Source organism: Passer montanus, unplaced genomic scaffold (assembly GCF_014805655.1).
Source record: "Passer montanus isolate IOZ18808 unplaced genomic scaffold, ASM1480565v1 scaffold28, whole genome shotgun sequence".
In the NCBI taxonomy this organism is placed as follows: Eukaryota; Metazoa; Chordata; class Aves; order Passeriformes; family Passeridae; genus Passer; species Passer montanus.
In genome coordinates, this window is record NW_024367483.1 from 2,494,197 (window position 1) to 2,512,766 (window position 18,570).

The following is an 18,570-nucleotide window of genomic DNA, read 5'->3' on the forward strand; positions in this document are numbered from 1 at the left end:
CTGAGCAAAATTTCTTAAAGTATAACTTCAACAATACATGATTTTTCATCTTTGAGAGCTTCTTGCTCATGATGGAGAAATGAATACAGAGGTGTGAAGTGGGTCTAGGCTATCTGTCCATTTTGCAATTAATATGACAGATTCTATGGTTCAGTGGTAAGTTGCAGTTTGTAAGTCAAGCTCTGCAGTGGGATGAATGATTTATCAAACAACAACATCACAGCAACACAGCTTTTTCACCTTTAAAATGAACACAGCATTTGTGTACTGTGATGGGAATGGTCCATTGCCATCTATGAGTAAACCTTCAGAATTTGAGACAAATGACAGCGATACATAAAAGCAATTTATCCCCAAAATTTTCCTTCACTCTTCTGTCACCTCACCTAAAAGGGCGTGCAAAATTGATCCTTACCCAGCTGCAAACTGCGAGGATGCCATCAAGCCTGGGTTTAGCCCTGCTGCAGCAGCCATGGCAGCAAGACTTGCATTTGCAGGCAACTGTGCAGCTCCTTGTAACGCGGCCGCTGCCGCCGTTTGCAACCCTGATGCCGTTACCATCACCTGGCTGGTCCCGAGAGGGGAGGACAAGGGAGTGGAGGTTGTCTGTGTTGTGCTGGTCTCACTGGCACTGGAGGCCTCTGAAGCGGAGGCTGAGGCAGAAGGGGAAGGGCTCGGGGAGGGTGATGTCACTGCTGAAGAAGCTGGAGGTGCTGTTGAAATCACTGTTGCCGTGTTGTTGGAGGTGGTTTCTGTTGTGCCTGGAAGAATGGTTCTGGTCAGATCAGTACAAAACACGGATGCCAGACAACAGAAACCCCTTCCCCCCTGATCTCAACTGTGTGTCCAGCTGAAAGGGGTACAAGCACACATTTCTGTAGTACCAAGAAGCACCAAGAGTTCAAATGAAAAATGAAATTACACTTCCCAATGTGGGGCTGAGGAGCTCCAGAAGCAACAATGAAATACAGTATATTTTGTTTCGGCACCACCTGTGATTTTATTCCTGGAAAAGTCAACTCAGTGGGCACAAAAACTGAAGCTTCTTAGTGCAGCAACAAGGAACGATGACAAGAATGTCCTGGGATACCAGTGACCAACAGTGAATGACTCTTTTAAGAATTCAAAAGGGACAAACGGTAGGGGTTGATGTGGTGGCAGCAGAGATAAGCCCTTACCTGTGACTGACAGACTGGTGACAGCAGGACTGGCCAGAGGGAGCACGGGGTTGACAGTCAGGGTTGTAGCTGCACTGCTAGTCACAAGGCTTGGCGTGGTTGCCACCTGGAGGTCAAAACCGAATAAAACTGCTCAGCTGCTCAGAGTGACACACTAGACCTGGATTTCTTTCTTTCCACCCTCAGCTGAGGAAGTTATCAGCGAAAACACTGCACATAAACTAAATTTTTTTGTAATTTGATTACTTTTTCACTCAATGAAACATCCATAGCATCTTCTCTAATTACCAGCAATATCTTTATTCCTAATAATTCAGTATTTGAAAGCAGATACACCCCTATCCATATTGTCTCAAGACTGCAAGTTAACCCTCTCTGCCACCCCACAACGACAACACCTTGTTTTAATAGAAACACTCTTACAGAAAGAACTACAAAATATTTCTACTTTTCTTTTTCTTGTTTAAACATCTTTTCAGCTCCAGATCTCTTTCTGATAAAATTATGTAAATGCCCCAGCATTAACAAAGGTATTTAGAGTAATGTGTTTATAAGGAGAAACAGAATAACATTTCACTTTTATTCAATGAAACTATAAACTTCACTTTGATAAGCTTCCTTTTGCCAGAGGAAGGATCTCTGAATTTTAAAACATACAAATGGAGTTTTCAACTGTGGATGGTTTATTACAAGAAAGCTAAAATAAACTGAAGACATTACAGATAAACACCAAAGATTTAAGACTGGAGAAACTAGCTTATGAGGAAAAATGAAATATAAGGAAAGGACTTTTTATGGACAAGAAATGGTGTCCAACAGTAATATCTGAAGACTGTTATACATCAATGAGAGAAATGAATCCTTTAGAATTGCCCAAGAGAACATAGCCAAGGATATAGGCTAAACATTCCTCCTTTCCACTCTCTTACCATAAGTCTATTATCAGAGAAATATCTCTCCTGCCTCTTAGAGGGAGTCAAATGCTTCACGCATTTTAAACAAGACTGGGGCAACTGGGACAGATCTGAAAGCTTTCTGCCCATCTCAAATAGTGTATGAAATTAAGAGGAGCTGGATGCACAGTACACCTCCCACTAATGCAGCCCAGCCACCACATCTGTCATCTGTCCGGCAAGCAGTTAAGGCCAAGGTCACCATCCCTATTTCAGGGCAGAGAATGACCTGGAATTAATCCAGCTCACCCCCGTGGTTCCAGTGAGTGACTCCAGCCAATGCAAAGGAGGCTGCCCCCAAAAGGAGCCTTCCTCTCCAATGCTGCTGCAGAGCCCTCGCCCTCGTGCAGCCAGGCTGCAAGTCACGCAGGTTATCCAACCACACTGAAAAGTCATCATTGCTCCTCACATGGCTAATTGCAGTCAAACTGCTCAAGTAAGCCCAAGCATCCTATGGGCACAATCTCCAGAGCTGACACAAGGAATCAACAAAGCACGGAGTCAGTGAAGGCTGGTGGCAGCAGGGCTGGAACACCCATCTGAGTAGCAGCACAGTCTTAAGAGAAGCTTAGAATGAGTGAAAACACTAGTGAAACTTCACTGATGAAAGGGAGACTGTGGTTAACACCTCAATTTCTTATATACGAAGGCAGATTATAGCAACAGGAAAATTTCCCTAGGAAAGCTCCTTTAAGTTGCAGTCTGAGGGAACTTGCACAGTTACTAAAACATACTATCATAAATCTCACTATATTCGGCTTTGGTAGCAAGGCATGCAACCTTGCTTTGCAACTGGGCAAAAAAAAAAAAAAAAACAACAACCCAAAAACCAAACCAAAACAACAATAATAATAAAAAATACTAAGTACACTTAACACAGTCCTTCCCCTGAAACTAAAGGTTGCATGCACACACCCTGAGACAAGGATGAGGGGAGAGAATAACACGTCACCAAAATTAATGGTTTAATGAAGTACTGGAAGATATTAGCTACTACGGTGATGAGGGTGGAATAAATACTACAAAAGGACAGCTACAGGCTACATAAATTCCACCACATTCCTATTAGCATAGCTACTATGAAATCTAAAGCTACTGTTTCTATTTATGAAAACAGACCTCCATGGACATTGGTAGCAAAGGTGCTGAAGGAACCTTGATGCATGTGTTTTGTTACTCTTATTTTCATGAAGTTTGTGTTTACCTGAGGTAAATACAAGTGTAGGAAATTAATTACATGAGTATTAGCTGAACTGTTCTTCTGTTCCATGCCTTTCTTTATATAAATAATTTCTGACTAGAAGTAACAATGGTATCATTTGATTTGTGTGACCTAAGTCTCCAAATGATACAGAATCAAAGGATGGGTAAGATTGGAAGGGATCACAATGGGTCCTTGTGTCCAACCTCCCTGCAGGGTCACTCCTAGAGCATATGGCACAGAATTGAGTCCAGATGGTTCTTGAGTATCTCCAGTGAGGGAGACTCCACAGCCTCTCTGGGCAACCTGCTCCAGTGCATGACACATTTTACTGCTGCTCATTTACTGACCAAAGTAAAATAAGAGGTAGCAGGGAGAGCTATTAAGCACTAAAAAAAAAAAACAAAAAACCTACTATTTTATTTTTTAAAAATTGGGTAGAAGAAGGAAAGTTCAGATATAAACTCGAGGCATTATCTGAAGTAAGTTCAAAGCAATAACCCCAAGTGCAATATTTGTTTGTGAAATGACTAAATAAAACATTCTCACTGAAGGCCTGACTAGTGCCTGATTTGTAAGCATTATCTCTCTTAGACAGTATCCAGGTGGAACACTCCAAATGCCAGTAAAACACAAATATGTGAGAACAAGTCTGCTGTACAAAGAAGGTGCAGCACGTGTAACGCCTCCACAGTGAGCACAGCAGAACTACCTCCAGCAGTGATCTTTGTCAACACAGTTCTTGACCCTTACCAGTGAGGTTGGACAAGGGAAAATTGCTTTGATGGGCGAGCTGCTGGTTCCACCACTGCTGGGTGGGTTGATCCTTTTCTCCTTCTGGCGCCGGTTACAGAACCAAACGCGGATCACCTCCTTCTCCATGTTTAGCTGGTCAGCTATCATGGCGATCTCATCCGAGGTAGGCTTTTGGTTCTGACAAAAGAAAATGGTATTTGAAAAGCTCTGAAATTACCTCCTGAAGTTTTGCAACACAGCTTCTCCTCCGGTAGGCAGAAATCTGAATTGGTGATTTAGATCCAGAATCTGGTCAGTGGTACTGTAGAGACAAACCACAGTAGATGCTTCTGCCCTCCATCTAAAAACCTCAAATTATGTGTGCTTAGACTATTGCCTCATTTATCCACCCTCATGAAGAGTAGTGTTTAAGCCTATGTCTGAGTATACTGGAATGCAAAATCACAAAGTCAGTGAACTTCAAGAGTGAGTATTTCTGAGGGGGTTGGTGTTTGTTTTTAAAGTGAAACAGATGCTGATGCATGTTTCTTGGCATGGCTTTTGTATTCCCCTTGCTTAGTACTAGCACCTTCCTAAATAGCACAGTAATGGGTTCACTCTAACAAATAGAATTGTTAATGAAGTTTCTCCATTTTTTCATAGGCTGAGCAGAGCACCAGGACCACTGACCTCCAGGAAACTCTTCTCTAAGGCCACACGTATGTTGGTCTCTATGCTGGTGCGTTTCTTCCTCCTACGGTTCAAGCCTTCGATCCCTTGCCCTGGAGAATTCAGGGCACTTGGGCTGGAGAGAGTTGAATCAGATGAGAGGTTTTCTGAAAAAGAAGAAAGTAATACAAATCAGGAGATTTAATCTGAATGCACAGCAGTCTAATGCATGTGTTCTTCACCTGTGCAAGGTATGTTAAGACCTGCTCTGTATCTATTCCAAATATATAGAGGTTTATGAAGATCACATGTATTAATCACTGTATTTACAAAATACAACATATACCTGAAACATAAAAGCTACAAATAAGCCCAGGGGATGTCCTCTGCTCCTGTATGCTACCACAGTATCCCTTTTTTAGTACCTATGCAGAGTTTGTCTCCCATATCTCAGTCTACTCCCCACTGACTCACTGCAAGCCCCAGTTTAAAGGAAAAAGGAGTACTTGATACCCATGAGCCATAGCTGAAAGTCACAGGCAGTAATGAAAAAAAAATCTGAGCAGCCTGAAATTTCTTTTACCCACTCTACAAAACACTTGAGGAAGAGAAGTTCATATCTGGCTCCACAGTGCTCAGTCTGCTCTCTCTGGACATCTTAGCAGATACTCAGGGCTACCAACCACTCCACACAGCAAGCAGCTGCCCCTTCTTAACTTCACCAGGGCTCTTAACCCCTAATCCTGTCTTTCTGGCTTCACAGAGGAGCAAAGAGAGAACATTTAACCCCACTTTGCAGCAGGAAGAGCAATCTAACCAAATGGCAATTTTGGGAATTTAACAAAATCATTAATTGTGGCTGGAGTTCCTTCATTGCACTGGGCTTTGTGGGTGATAAGCTGGTGTCAAAGTTCACAATGCCCACCATTATTCTGGTAGACTCAAATGGGCAAGTATTTTCTAGTTTTTTTTAACAGTAAAGGCACCTGTAAATATATGGAAACCCTTCCTCAGTCTGAAAACTCCACTGACAACCAGCTGTGTTCCATGGCAATAAATTCTGGAACCATCAGTATGCTTCTCCTCCCTACTTTTACCTAAAAGTAAAACAGAACCTTCTAAAGTCACCAGAATCTTTCTTCCAAAGATTTTCATGGAACTGAGTCAGAGCCAAAGGCAATGGCTTGCAGGACGTGAAGAACCATGACACCATTCACTCAGCTTTACAGAGACAAATCTTTCTTCAGGCTAGCAGGAAAGAAAGCCCCTATGACACTCCTTGCAGCACTGGATCCATCCAATGCTGCTGGAAGGTTTGGGGACGGCTGTCCTGTGGACTTGAGCACTCAGTGTGGAGGTATTTATGTTTTCTATCACAGACCTACAACACCTAATGATAACTCCTGTCAGCACAACAGAATGACACTTCCTTTTCTCAATGCAGGACAAATTTTCAACACCGCATGAAATTACTTTCAAAATTTCAGAGAATGCTGTAGGTGCCAGCATAGAGCTCTCTCCATTTTAAAGTAGGATAAAAATAGGAAGGCACACACCATCCCTGCCATCTGTTTAACATATCCATCAGCTTTATACTATGTACAATTGCATACTTGGAAGAAAAAACTGGCTGACAGCACTCTCAAACACTTTCCTCCTAACACCTAGCCCCACCACACAAGATCCTTTTGCTGGTGGGAAATAATAAAAAAAAAAAAAGATCACTACCAACATTGGCATAGTGAATAACTTGTATCCCAGAAAAAAATTAATACGGGGGGGTGGGAAAAAGCAAAACCTAACCCACAAAGAATTCTTCCTACAGGGAAAAATATTATTTATCTGAACACTTGGAGAGAGATAAAAGGAATGCACACAGGGTATGGAAGGAAATGGATGCAATAAGCTCTGACTACTGAAAAACAAATCATGCAACCCTCTCTCTACTACACATCTGAAAAAGAAAGCTAGAAGAGGATTAGACGTTATATGCATTAACATACACAAAGGAGGAAAACCATGACACATATTGTACCTCATCCCATGCAATGGTTCATCTGTCTAGAGAACACATTTCTGAAAGTTCATACTGGAACTATTTTGGATGCATATAGGCACATGGAAAGGGAACTATGGACCCTTATTTCTACACCCTCATTTGTCCCACGGGCAGCTACAAAGGCTGGTAGCTTCATAAAACCATAAGGGCACAAACGAAGCAGCTTTTCAGAATCCTACTGATTTTGGTAGGCTGGTGAAGAAATACACAGACTCATTCACCTGCATCATTGAGCCACTTTTCCAGAAGTGGCTTTAACTTGCACATGTTCTTAAAGCTGAGGTTCAAGGCTTCAAAGCGAGAGATGGTAGTTTGGCTGAAGTCATTTCCATAGAGTTTGCCCATAGCGAGCCCAACATCACCCTGGACAAAGAAAGAGAAAAAAGGGATTCACTGACATAGGCACTTCCAAAGCAAGGAATCCTGTCACATTCTGGTGTTCTCTTAGTGACTCCACTGCTGCGTGGGATTTCAGTTTCACAGAGGCTTTCTCAGCGCTACCAAGATTCATGCTAAAGCAATAATCATAAAGAAATGTCAAACCTCAGTCAGTTTAACCTTGCAACTCTTTCCAGGAAATCCCTGATGCTTTGTCTTCTTAGCATTATCACTGAGCAGCACATTCCACTGAATGTTAACTCGTAATTTTTTCTTAGTTTTTTAAAATAAGTAAAGGCCAAGCTCTCTTTGGGAGCAGATTTCAGTTTTTATGCCTATTTCAGACTGAAAGTTCAAATAAGCAGAAATGTTATGAATTTACTTTCCCAAATTTGTAGAAAATACTCAGGACAAGATGTCTGCAAACATACATCACATTTAAATAGATGCAGAAATATTCTTATCTGAACTGCTAGTATCTTCAGAGGTTCAAACCAAATTTCTCCCCAATAGATACAAATTTTAAAGCAGACAAGAAGTTGAACCATTTCAAGTAATGATTAACTGCAGGCTTGACTATCATTACCCATCTGCCAGAAAGCTATCCAGGAGATTTACAGGCAGATTATCATCTCTTTACATCTGTTATTGCTTTTTAAACTCAGTTTTAGCTAGCTATTCTGCTAGCAGACATTCTGCTTATCCTAATATTTATGTATGTATTATATAGCTATGTAAGTACACACTTGGAAAGTAGTGTTTAAAAAAAAAATCAATCCATTCTTGATTGTGGCCATTAAAAACACCATAATATTTTCATGCTTTGCTTTAAAGCTGGAAAGTCCTGCCTTTTGAAAAAAAAAAAAAAAAGCACTTATATTTCAAGTATACTATTTGATCTAAAGCAGCTTTATTTAGATTTTTATTTTTTTAAGCACAAAACAAAGTATGAGAAGTGTGGAAGAAGAGGCTGAAAAGCTGGAGCACAGTTAGTGGAGTTTAATTGCAAATGGGTTAGTCGGACTGGGCATAAAGCTCGCTCTTCTCTGAGGTCAGCTCCACAACCACAGCTGGGTGTGAGTAACTGACAGCATGCAGAGTGGCCACACACAAGCCAGGAAGAAAACAACCTTTGGGAAGCTTAGTAAATTGTGCAGGTTGAGCAAAGAAAACAATTTCTTTCCTAGAAGAGGACCAGAACAATTGGTTTGTGTGCCCTTCAATCAGAGGAAACACGTGGGAACTCACATTTATGCCTCTACTCATATGCCAGGATTCTGTGCATTTTAAAACTCATAAATCATTCCAAGAGGAGTAGCGTGGATGCTCTTCTGGGTTTATGAAGAAGAAAACCTGGCTATGTAAACCATTTTAGAGATAAGTTGATTTATGTCTTGGCAGCAAAGAGTTATGAAATTTGCTCCAGTCCCCCAACTAAATTTAATTCTGGATTTATGTTGTTCTTACAAACATTTGCCATCTGATTTAAAATGAATAGTCAACCATTTCTTTGTCAATGCCAAAAGGTGGCAGCATTTCAGCTGTAGGCAAAGGAATTTACATATCAGGATGAGAATTTTATATATTGGGATGGCCCACAGATAGGATGGAAGAGAGTATAAAGGCACTGTATACACATCTGATCTACTCTGTAGGTTGACTGAAGCTCTGGTAATGAACTGCAACTGATTATAAGGTACACCATTGTTGTGTGTACTGGTCTGTTAAGAAGCTCAGATGGTCTAGCAGAGGCAATACCTTTCACAGAATAAAAATAACATTGTCTCTTGAAAAATAACTCCCGTCTCTTGAATCTATACTGAGCAATTAGTCCCAGGCCTGCAATGATGCTAAGGTGCAGTTTGCTCATTGTGTGCCTGTGTGTCAAACATGGAGGTATTTTTAAGGAAAACAAACAAAGGGATTTAAATGCATCACCCCCATTTCAGGGTGGGAGAAGAAGCAGAACTGCTGAAATTCAAAACCTGTTTTATTGTTCACACGACAGAATGTAGTAAGTGATTAGTTTGCAATGCAAACTAAATCTTACAATTATTTTTGAAAGGCAGGGGTGGGGTGAGTCTGAAAAAGCTTACAGTACTGCTGGAAATAAATTTCTTTTATCCTCTGAAAGGCAGTCTATTTATCCAACTATAGGAAACCAAAGTAATCAGGGTCTCTAATTATCATCCAATTATGCAATTAGGTTAAAGTTATTAGAACAGCCTAATTACACACATACAAACTCAGAGTAGGACAGGAATGACCAAATGCAATTTTATCACATTCTCAAGATTCCCCTTTTTTAATCTGAAAAGCAAATACTGAAATGTAAGCCTGAGCAGTTGTGTTCATTTTTCCTCACCATGAAAATTCATAACCAGGTCAATAAAGAAAGGTTAACACATAGCTTAAAAAGTCTAGTTGAGCTTTTATAATCATCTCACAGCAGGGCAGATTAAACATAATAATGAGAGATCTACACGAACCTCCTCTGTCAGGCTATAGGGAAGCTATTGTATTTTACCCTATTCTGTGCTGCTCTATTCGAGCTTTTGTGTGTGTCCATCACTTGTATTTCTGTGCCTCCCTCTAGTGGAAAGAAGGGAGGGAAGGAGACACACATGCCAGCAAAATGCACTTCATTTGACTAAGAACATTCTGTTCTTGACTTATAATTAAGATGCTGCCAGGAACTCTCATTATGAGCTTTGATTTTTCAATTTAGGACTTTGCCAGAAAAATAAATCTGACTTCAGCACATACTTTCAGCTAGAGAAGATTTAGTTATTCTATTCCATCACATATGTTGGACTGACTGCTCTGAGCTCGGACTTTTAAATACTTTGATTTTTGCATGCTCTTTCTTCTAGTAAAATTATGCTTATGCTTAACCACAGACTCCTGCCAAAATGAATTGTTTACCTGGGGAGGTATTTTAATTTTGCAGGGGGAAAAAAATAATTTTGATTTTAATAAGAAAGGACTCTTGGAACCAAGTTCCTTTCAAAAGAATAATGGAACATATAAATGCACTTTGTACTTTTAATTGTGGTCTTCATTCAACCACCTTCACTATGTTCAAGATTAGTTTTCTTCTGCTCTACGGGTATTTCTGAGCTTTTAAACAAACCAAAACAAACCACAACTCCAGTTCACCCTTGTAAGGAGAAAACTTCAAAGGTGACAGTCCTTTCAGGTTTTGTTTAGGAACCTTAGCAAAAGCATTAAATACAGAAATCATTGATGTTTAATAGGAAAATACGCTTGAGAGATAAAAACCCTTTGACATCCAAAGCAACTGCACAGATGTGATACACTTTTTAAACACATAGAGCAGTTAATTGTACTGTATGATTTTTGGAACTTTGTACTTCTAAAGGCAGCTTTAAAGTGCTTTGTCCCATTCATGTCACATCCCATGGAATGAATAGTGCACATGCAATGACATCTGGAGCTGGTAAATGCACGTTTTCCCCTGCTGGGAAAATGGCTATGCTTTAAAACCAACAGGGAAGTAAGATGGATGTATGGCTTGTTCTGTTATTTCTTAGAAATCCCCCACATAAAGGCCAGAGCATAACCCTATTTAAGCAGGTTCTCCTAGGGAATGATGGAATTGTAGTCTCCCCCCAGACTTGAAAGATGAGACCTCAGGTTCCACACTGGCAGGCACTAAGGTACGCAGTCTCACCTGAGTGAATCCAAGTTTGATCCGTCTTTGTTTGAAAGTCTTGGCAAACTGCTCAAGCTCCTCAAGGTCACTGGGCTCCTCCAAGCTGGGAGTGTCGATTCGCTTTGGTGTTGACTGGCTCTGTGGAAGTGGCTGAATGGGGGTCGCTGCTATTGTGCGTGTTGGGGTTGCTGGCTATTGAGACAGCAAGGAAAGGATGAAAATCAGACTTAAGAGGATCATCAACAGAAATTAAAATCCTAAAAGCTATGTGATGTTCTTGTGAGAGAGGTCAGTGGATTGGACATTTCCTGAAATCTGGAAGTTCCTCCATTTATTAACATTCCTCTCCAGAACAAGCAAACACAATCCAGAAAACTACAATGACAGTATGACAGGCTTTTAACGGTTCTGTTGTAACCAGTTAAAGAAAAGTAAGAGATGTTCAATGGTAACCAACAACTTTTACTTGCTGCAGAATCTGCTTGAAGAAAGACTGAACACACTTCTATTACTTATAGACACCTTGGTATTCATCCCTTTTGAAAAAAAAAATTAAAATTGAATAAAATTAAGCAAAGGCAATCTGCAGAAGATTATTCATTTCAGGTCACACTTTTCTTCTACATAAAGGATAATTTTCTAGGAAGTCCGTGAAAGGTTCACTATTCCTGAACATTGGCATACTGAAGCATTTTGCGATGCAACTACAATAAATATCTGAAAAAAATTAGCATCTTGGAAAATGTTCACAGGTGAACAAAATATATTTAGATCTGGTATTGCCCAGTTCAGGCTTTATGTGCAACAAGAACACTGGAAACGTTTTGATTGCATAGTTCTACCTCCTTACATGCCATGATCAGCTGAGATGCAGAGACAAATCATCTACTCCTGTTAAATTCTAGTCACTTTAGCTGGGGCTCTTCAGTAAAGGTGATTTCATGCCTCTGTGTCCTACACCCAGTTTTGAAACTCTGGATTCCTTCAGGGCAAACAAGAACAGCCTCAAATCCAGGCAACACTAGTGTATTATGCAAAGTCTATGCAAAGGTTCAGAAAAGGCTCTTCTAAAAGAACTGGCCGACATATAGCTCAGTCTTTACATAACTCCTTATGTTGCTTTCCTCCTGGGTTAGTGCAGTGTTTTGCAGTGCACAGCAGATGGTAGAGGGAGGTCAAGATCTATAATTCCATTACTTGAGAAATAATGTAATCATATATGATCTTTCTAGGATTGCAGATATATGTGTCACACTTAAAGGTTTTTAATATTTTTAATTTACATTAATCATAGTGGGTAATTAATGCAATATGTCTTCAATGATTTCACCCACTTTACATAATTTATTCTTTCTTAGTAGTTTTAATTTTTTTTTTTAATCCAAGAATAATCTTTAGAGTGGAATCATGCTGCTAGCTGAGGTATGAACTAGAGGTGAGACAAATTCCATTTTCCACATGGTGCATGAAAAATACTAGAGGTGGTATAATAGAAAATGTAGTTTTCTAAGACTCTGATAGACTCAGCCACCTTATTGCAGACTAGAAAATTCCTATATGTAACCGAGGTGGCAGGAAGATACTGTGTGATATTACATGGTATTTGAGAAACAGCATGCAGCTATGAAACTAAACTGCACAGTAAAACCCAGAGCCAAGCACAACTAAATCTGCAGGCACATGCAACCTTAAAAAATTGCCTTTCTTATAGTCTGAAAACTTAATCACAGAGCTCGAATATTTTAATATACATCTATCAGAATATTTCATTTCTAACAATCTCTTCAGTTTCACAGATGCTAACTGGTAAGACTGGCAATGACTTAGCAGTGATTGCAAAATAACTACACTAAAATAACGATAGATTACCACTGCAATCTTCAGCAAGAGGCTTGTCAGTGAACCCGTTTTGGAGCTCTTTTGGAGCTTTTGAGGGAGCTCACATCTTGCTCCTCTGAATTTTCAAGAAAACCTTACAGAAAATCAAACAATGCTCTAGTGCTATTAACTCAAGGTATCAATCATGAAAATTTCCAGCTAAGAACCCACTTTAGAACATTAAAGCCTGGAAGAGGCACACTGGGGTGGGAGCTACAAACCTGAACTATCTAGAAAGACAAATTCATTATTATAGCTACAACATCTATTCAAGTAACTAATACAAAGGGTCCATTCACTTGCCATAGTTTAAATCCCCTCAAAGCAAGTCATGAAGTGTAGGGAAAAGGCTGACCTGCGAGGCAAGGGTGATGCTTGGCTGAGACTGCAGGAGGTTGGCTTGGCTTTGCTGAGGTAGTTGCGTTAAGAGATTCTGCGCTTGCAGGAGACCTGGAGAGATAAAAGTGTGTTTGGTTTGTCATTCAAAAACACTAAAACGTGAAACGAGGTAAAACAATGCTCTTGCCAAATGATGGAAAGTTAAAAATTGAGATGTGAGCTTCTGTTTCATCCTTGTATAGGTATGTTCAGAGTTCAGAGTTTTCAGCCCAAAATCCCCTTGTATCTCCCTGAAGTGTAAATGGTGACGGAAGGGAAAGAGGGAGAAGTGTGTGTGTCCTCCGCAGAAAGAGTTGGTAATGATCTAGGTCATCCCAGTTCCATGTGCAGGAATCATTTACTGCCCCTTTCAGCATTCAGAGTTTGGATACATCTCTTCTGGTAACCAAGAGCTGACCAAGATTTGTGGAGCCATATCAAATACTGAGCACTAATGAGGTCAAATTCAACAACTGAATGCTAATCAAAACCACAAATTTGGCTTCTTGATCACCCTCCTTCCTCTCCAAACCACCCTATACCAGCTGCCTAACAAGAAGGAAGCTTTCTGGCAGACTTAAGCAGACCACACCAGAAGACACAACAAGCCTAGATAACTCCCTCCTGGGTCAAATAAAGTAGGAATCTTTTGGAAGAGTAATTGGAATTAAAGTTTAGGTAAGATACTGAACACTGCTCCATTTTAACAAATAGAATAAACACTACACTGAATATAGGAAAACCCTGCTACTATGAAAAGGTGACAACATCAAAGAACAGTTGCAACTGATAGAACCAGTATGTATAATATGCTGTCAATCTACAAATAAATTCCCTTACAGTCCACTATTTGCACAGTTTATTAAATCTCTGAGGAAATTGAGATACATGCCTGCATCTAAATATTTTAACTAGAAACTACCAATTTTTTTTTCATTTCTAATGCAAAAACATATCTATTTTTAAGGGACAGAATCTTAACAAAAATATACCTACAGTTAGTCAAATACCTCAATTTTACTGTGAAAAATGTTAACTATTATTTTTTAGATACCTCCTGGCTCCAACTATAAATTTCCACAATAATAATTAAGAACCCAACTAATTAAACTTACACTTCAATATACCTAGTCCCTAAAACGTGGGGGGAACAACAGATGGATGGACTGCTATGCCACCAACAGCTATGTACCATTTAAATTCAACATCATCAGATGCCTGATCTGCCTCTTAGCAGAATAAAGGCAGGGGAAACAGAATTTAGGACTTGATAAATACTGAGTGAGGAACTGGATGTTTTATCCAAGGTTAAGGCCATACAAGACATGGAGAGAGGGATTACTATGGTTAAGAAGGAGAAAATGTATCCTCAGTAAGGGATACACAGGCATAGAAGAATTATCATCTGACAGCAACACTTGATTTTTGTTTAACAAAGAGCTGAATATGTATTTTAAACAATCTTGTTGCTATCAAGATGCTCAGGACCTACAGAATACAGACAGCTGCTTATCTAACATAACAGCACACCACAGACAACGATGTAAGTTTGTTTTGCACCACATAATCAACATGTTCCAGCTGTGTTTTTGAAAAGCCACAGTGAGGGAAAAGAGCTGCTCAAGGAACTTCCAAGACAGCCACCTACTACAGCAACACACTGCTTTTTACAATGCAAATATTTGTTCACTTGAAAGATGATTTTAGCTGCCCAAATCTAAATGTTAATTAGCAAACAGTCACCTCTAGGTGCAGAGTTTTTTACCTTAATTCAGTGAATTTTGAACTGACAGCTTGAAAGTGAAAGGGGCAAACCCATCACACTGTCACTACAGAGTGGCTGCAAACAAACAAATGAAAACCAGCAGCCAACAGTGATGACATTTGAGTTCTAGTCCACTGGTAACACCATCGATTACAAGTTACTGACTTGTCTTATGACTGCAATCAGAGTAATTAGGACTGGCCTTTTGTGACTTTCTGTCCCCAGAGAAATCCCAGAGGACGTTTTTCTGGCGTTAACAATTTTGCTAAAGAGCACAGGATGACTACACTCTTCCTAATTTTATTCTCACGCACATGGTCTGAAGTAATTATAATGGAATTATCAGTATAAAATAACCTGAACACATTTAATCTACTCTGTTTTTACACAATTTTATCTTATGTAGGAGGTGCTGACACAAAGTGTCACAGGCAGAAACAAGTCGATTGAACCTGCAGCTGACTGAAGGGGATGGGGAAAGCAGCTGGACCATTCTGGAAACATGTCTCTCCTCCTGATCACAGCCTTTCCAGGTAGTTGCCATGCACACACTTTGGGCACTCCTTGGCTGTCATAGGTGGGCAGCTGCAGTTGTGCTCTTTTAAGATATGACTTGAACCAGTCGAAGCTTCTCCTTCATTACTTTTCTGAGAAGAAATCACTGAGGTCCAAAGTAACTTCAGTGACTCAACTTACAGAGCACATAGCACTGCCTTTTCTAAGTAAACACACATCCTTTAGGCACCCACTGAGATCCTGCCATTTCAAACACTGCTGTTTCCTTAAAGACTCATACTGCCACCAATACTGCTTCATATCTTTATTACCAAGTAGGCTGATGGGATAAAATATATTCTCAGCAGGTCTGTGGACAATACCAAAGATGGGGAGTGGTCAACAGGCCAGAAGCCAGGGTCTAGACTAGCTGGATAAACTAAACTTCAGGAAGAACAATGCAGGAAAATACAATGTTCTGCATGGGGGCTGAAATAACCCTGTGCAGCAATACAGGGTGGGCACTGGCTGGCTGGAATGCAGTCCCACAGGAAAAAGTCCTGGGCTTCCTGGAGGACAATCTGATGAACATGAACCGGCAGTGTGCCCTTTTGAGACAGCCAGCCACATCCTGGGCTGTACTCACAGGACTGCAGCCAGCAGGTCAAGGCTTGTGCTTCTTCCCCTTCATGTGGCATCGGTGACACCACAGCTGGAGTCCTGCTGTCAGCCTTGGGCTTCCCAGTACAAGGCACAAGGCCATCCTGGATTTTGTACACCCAAGGCCCACCAGGGTGGCTAACAGGACGGAACAGGCAAGTGAGCTGTTTGTTTTAGCCTGATGAGGTGAGATCTACTGCTTTCTTCAAAGACAGAAATGGACTCTGCTTGAGGGTACACTGTAATGAGATTCAATGGCTATCAGAACATGGAAAACTCCAACTAGAAATAGGGAAACAATTTTTATTTTTTAACATGATAGCAGTCAACTCTTGGGGCAGGTACTTGAGAATGTTGCAGAAACTCCGTTCTTGGACATGTTCAATTTAACTGGCTGAGGTGCTGAATAGCCGCTGTAATTGGACCTGCTTTGAACAATTCTACCTGGTCTCTAGAGGTCTCTTCCAAACCACATGATTTTTTTGAACCTATAAAAGCTGCCATTGTACTTGTATAGTTTACAGAGGTCGTATTCCTAACCCTCTGCCCTGTGTTTTAAGAGTCTAGTGGTGTTATTGCATTAAATGTGGCACACAAATCACCTATGTGGCACTGTAAAAGAATGACTGCATAGAGGCAGATAAGGATCTATGCAGAAGTATGATAGTTTAGAGTATTTCTTTGTTTTATAGTTATAGTAAATAGATCTATTGTCATTCAGGATTTTTCCTGTAATGTCTAAGAGTAGCATGAATAATGGTCCAAGCCAAAAAATTCTTCCTGCCAGCCAAGAGTCCCTTAGGACTGATCTGGTGTTCAGTTCTATCTAAAATTAAACAAAAGATAAAACAAACATTCAAGCACAGACTTTTTCAGCATAATTTTTAAAAAGTTGGCCCAGAAGCATAATGCATAATTCATCCCAAACTGATCTCCCAAAAGAGTGAAGTTTTTCATGTAAGAACTTGACTGCTTTATCTCTGCCAAAGCTGTTCATCCTCTCACTGGAAGTTAGCTTGCAAGACAAAGCCATTACAAGGACTTCCATACGAGTGAGGCCTCAAAGTCTGTATAACAGGTATGAAAGAAGAAAATAGGATAGGATTTGGCCCAGGCAACTTTACAATTTAAAAAAAAAAATCATAAATACAGTCTTTATTAATAAATAGCAATAACTTTAGACTAGGTAGATCCAGTTTCAATGTTTATAGTTAATTAGTAGCTTGTCTTCCACATTTTCCTTTCTGGATATTTTCTTTGTAAGTACAATTTCTAAATCTCACTGTGATACAGTCTTTGCCTAGATCTCAACAACTCCTGTTTGGAACACTAATTTAATATTAAACACAGCACCATTTACCCCTCCGTTCAGATTTCCACTGATATGATTTGTATTAGCAACATCTCACGAGTAAAAAGGTGAACAGTCACCTGATGAGGGTAATATTTTTAAGAAGCAGCTCTAATTGTAGTAAGGGATGTTAAATTGATTATTTTAGAGACAGCTCTATTAGATACTAGAACAGATACAAGAGATATAAAGGGATTACAAGGTGCTACATTCCTCCCGGTGACTTTAACAATAATATGAACAACAGTTGCGCTGAATAAGAAAATGTTCCAAATTTCTATTTCCTTTCAATCTTCTTTATATCTGCTGAGGCTTGAAACAATTCTTTCAGTTATGATGTTATCAATTATCAGCCATAAAAAATGGGAACTTAAAAATTTGTTTCATATAAGCCCCTAAATAGCCAGAAATCGTGTGGAAAAGGAAGGTGACTACATTAGACATACGGCAGTGGATTTATGGGGAAAATTTCCAATCTGCTGCTGGGAGCTATAATGTGTGTGTTGAAGAAAGATAGTAGAATAACATTCTGATTACTGATTAATATTTTAGGTATTCAATTTCCTAATTTTTTTCAAAAGTTAGATCTTGGCTCATGATGTTCAAGAATCTAAATACAATTGCTGATGACTCTGTTTCTCTTTGCCTCTTCAAGTAAAACATTTTTCTTCACCAAATGTTTACATCTTCTACACCTTTGTTTAGATTCACTATTCTTCACTTATTTCTCTCAAAGCTCTTCTTTAAAAACAGTGTTTCTCATTTACATGACTACATGGCATACACAAAAATGACTGTGTAAAGCAAGAAATTTCTTCCAAAATACATAATCTATACACAAATCCAAATTTTTATGTTCATTACTAAATGTGTACATATATAAAGCTCCATGCACTACCAATGAAGCATAAAAAAAAGCCATTGGTTTTGAAGAAAACTCTATGCTAGTTTCTTCAGAATATTTATTTTATGAAGTTGACTAATGGAGCAATAGGACATGAACAACATGAAAAAGTCAGATGCAACAGCAAATAACAAAATAAAAATACACACTTTCTCAATCTTTCTCATAAATAATAATGTACTGTTTGAGATCTTCTAACAATAACCATGAAACACTGCAAAAAAAACCATATCAAAAAGCGATATAAGGGGTATTATGACATACATGTTGCTTTATCATTGAGTGCTCAT

At 39.6% G+C, this 18,570-nt stretch overlaps 1 protein-coding gene across 10 annotated transcripts in view; it reads right to left on the minus strand.

Moving 5' to 3' along the window:
- Positions 1 to 18,570, minus strand: part of POU2F1 (POU class 2 homeobox 1) — a 113,126-nt gene that overhangs the window by 12,939 nt on the left and 81,617 nt on the right. For all 10 annotated transcript variants that reach the window (XM_039713138.1, XM_039713135.1, XM_039713139.1 and 7 more), the window contains 7 exons: positions 13,083 to 13,177; positions 10,868 to 11,041; positions 7,017 to 7,158; positions 4,758 to 4,903; positions 4,086 to 4,265; positions 1,179 to 1,284; positions 416 to 761 (listed from right to left, as the gene is read on the minus strand). In XM_039713138.1, coding sequence (XP_039569072.1) covers positions 416 to 761; positions 1,179 to 1,284; positions 4,086 to 4,265; positions 4,758 to 4,903; positions 7,017 to 7,158; positions 10,868 to 11,041; positions 13,083 to 13,177 — 1,189 coding nt within the window. The remainder of the gene's footprint in view (positions 1 to 415; positions 762 to 1,178; positions 1,285 to 4,085; positions 4,266 to 4,757; positions 4,904 to 7,016; positions 7,159 to 10,867; positions 11,042 to 13,082; positions 13,178 to 18,570) is intronic.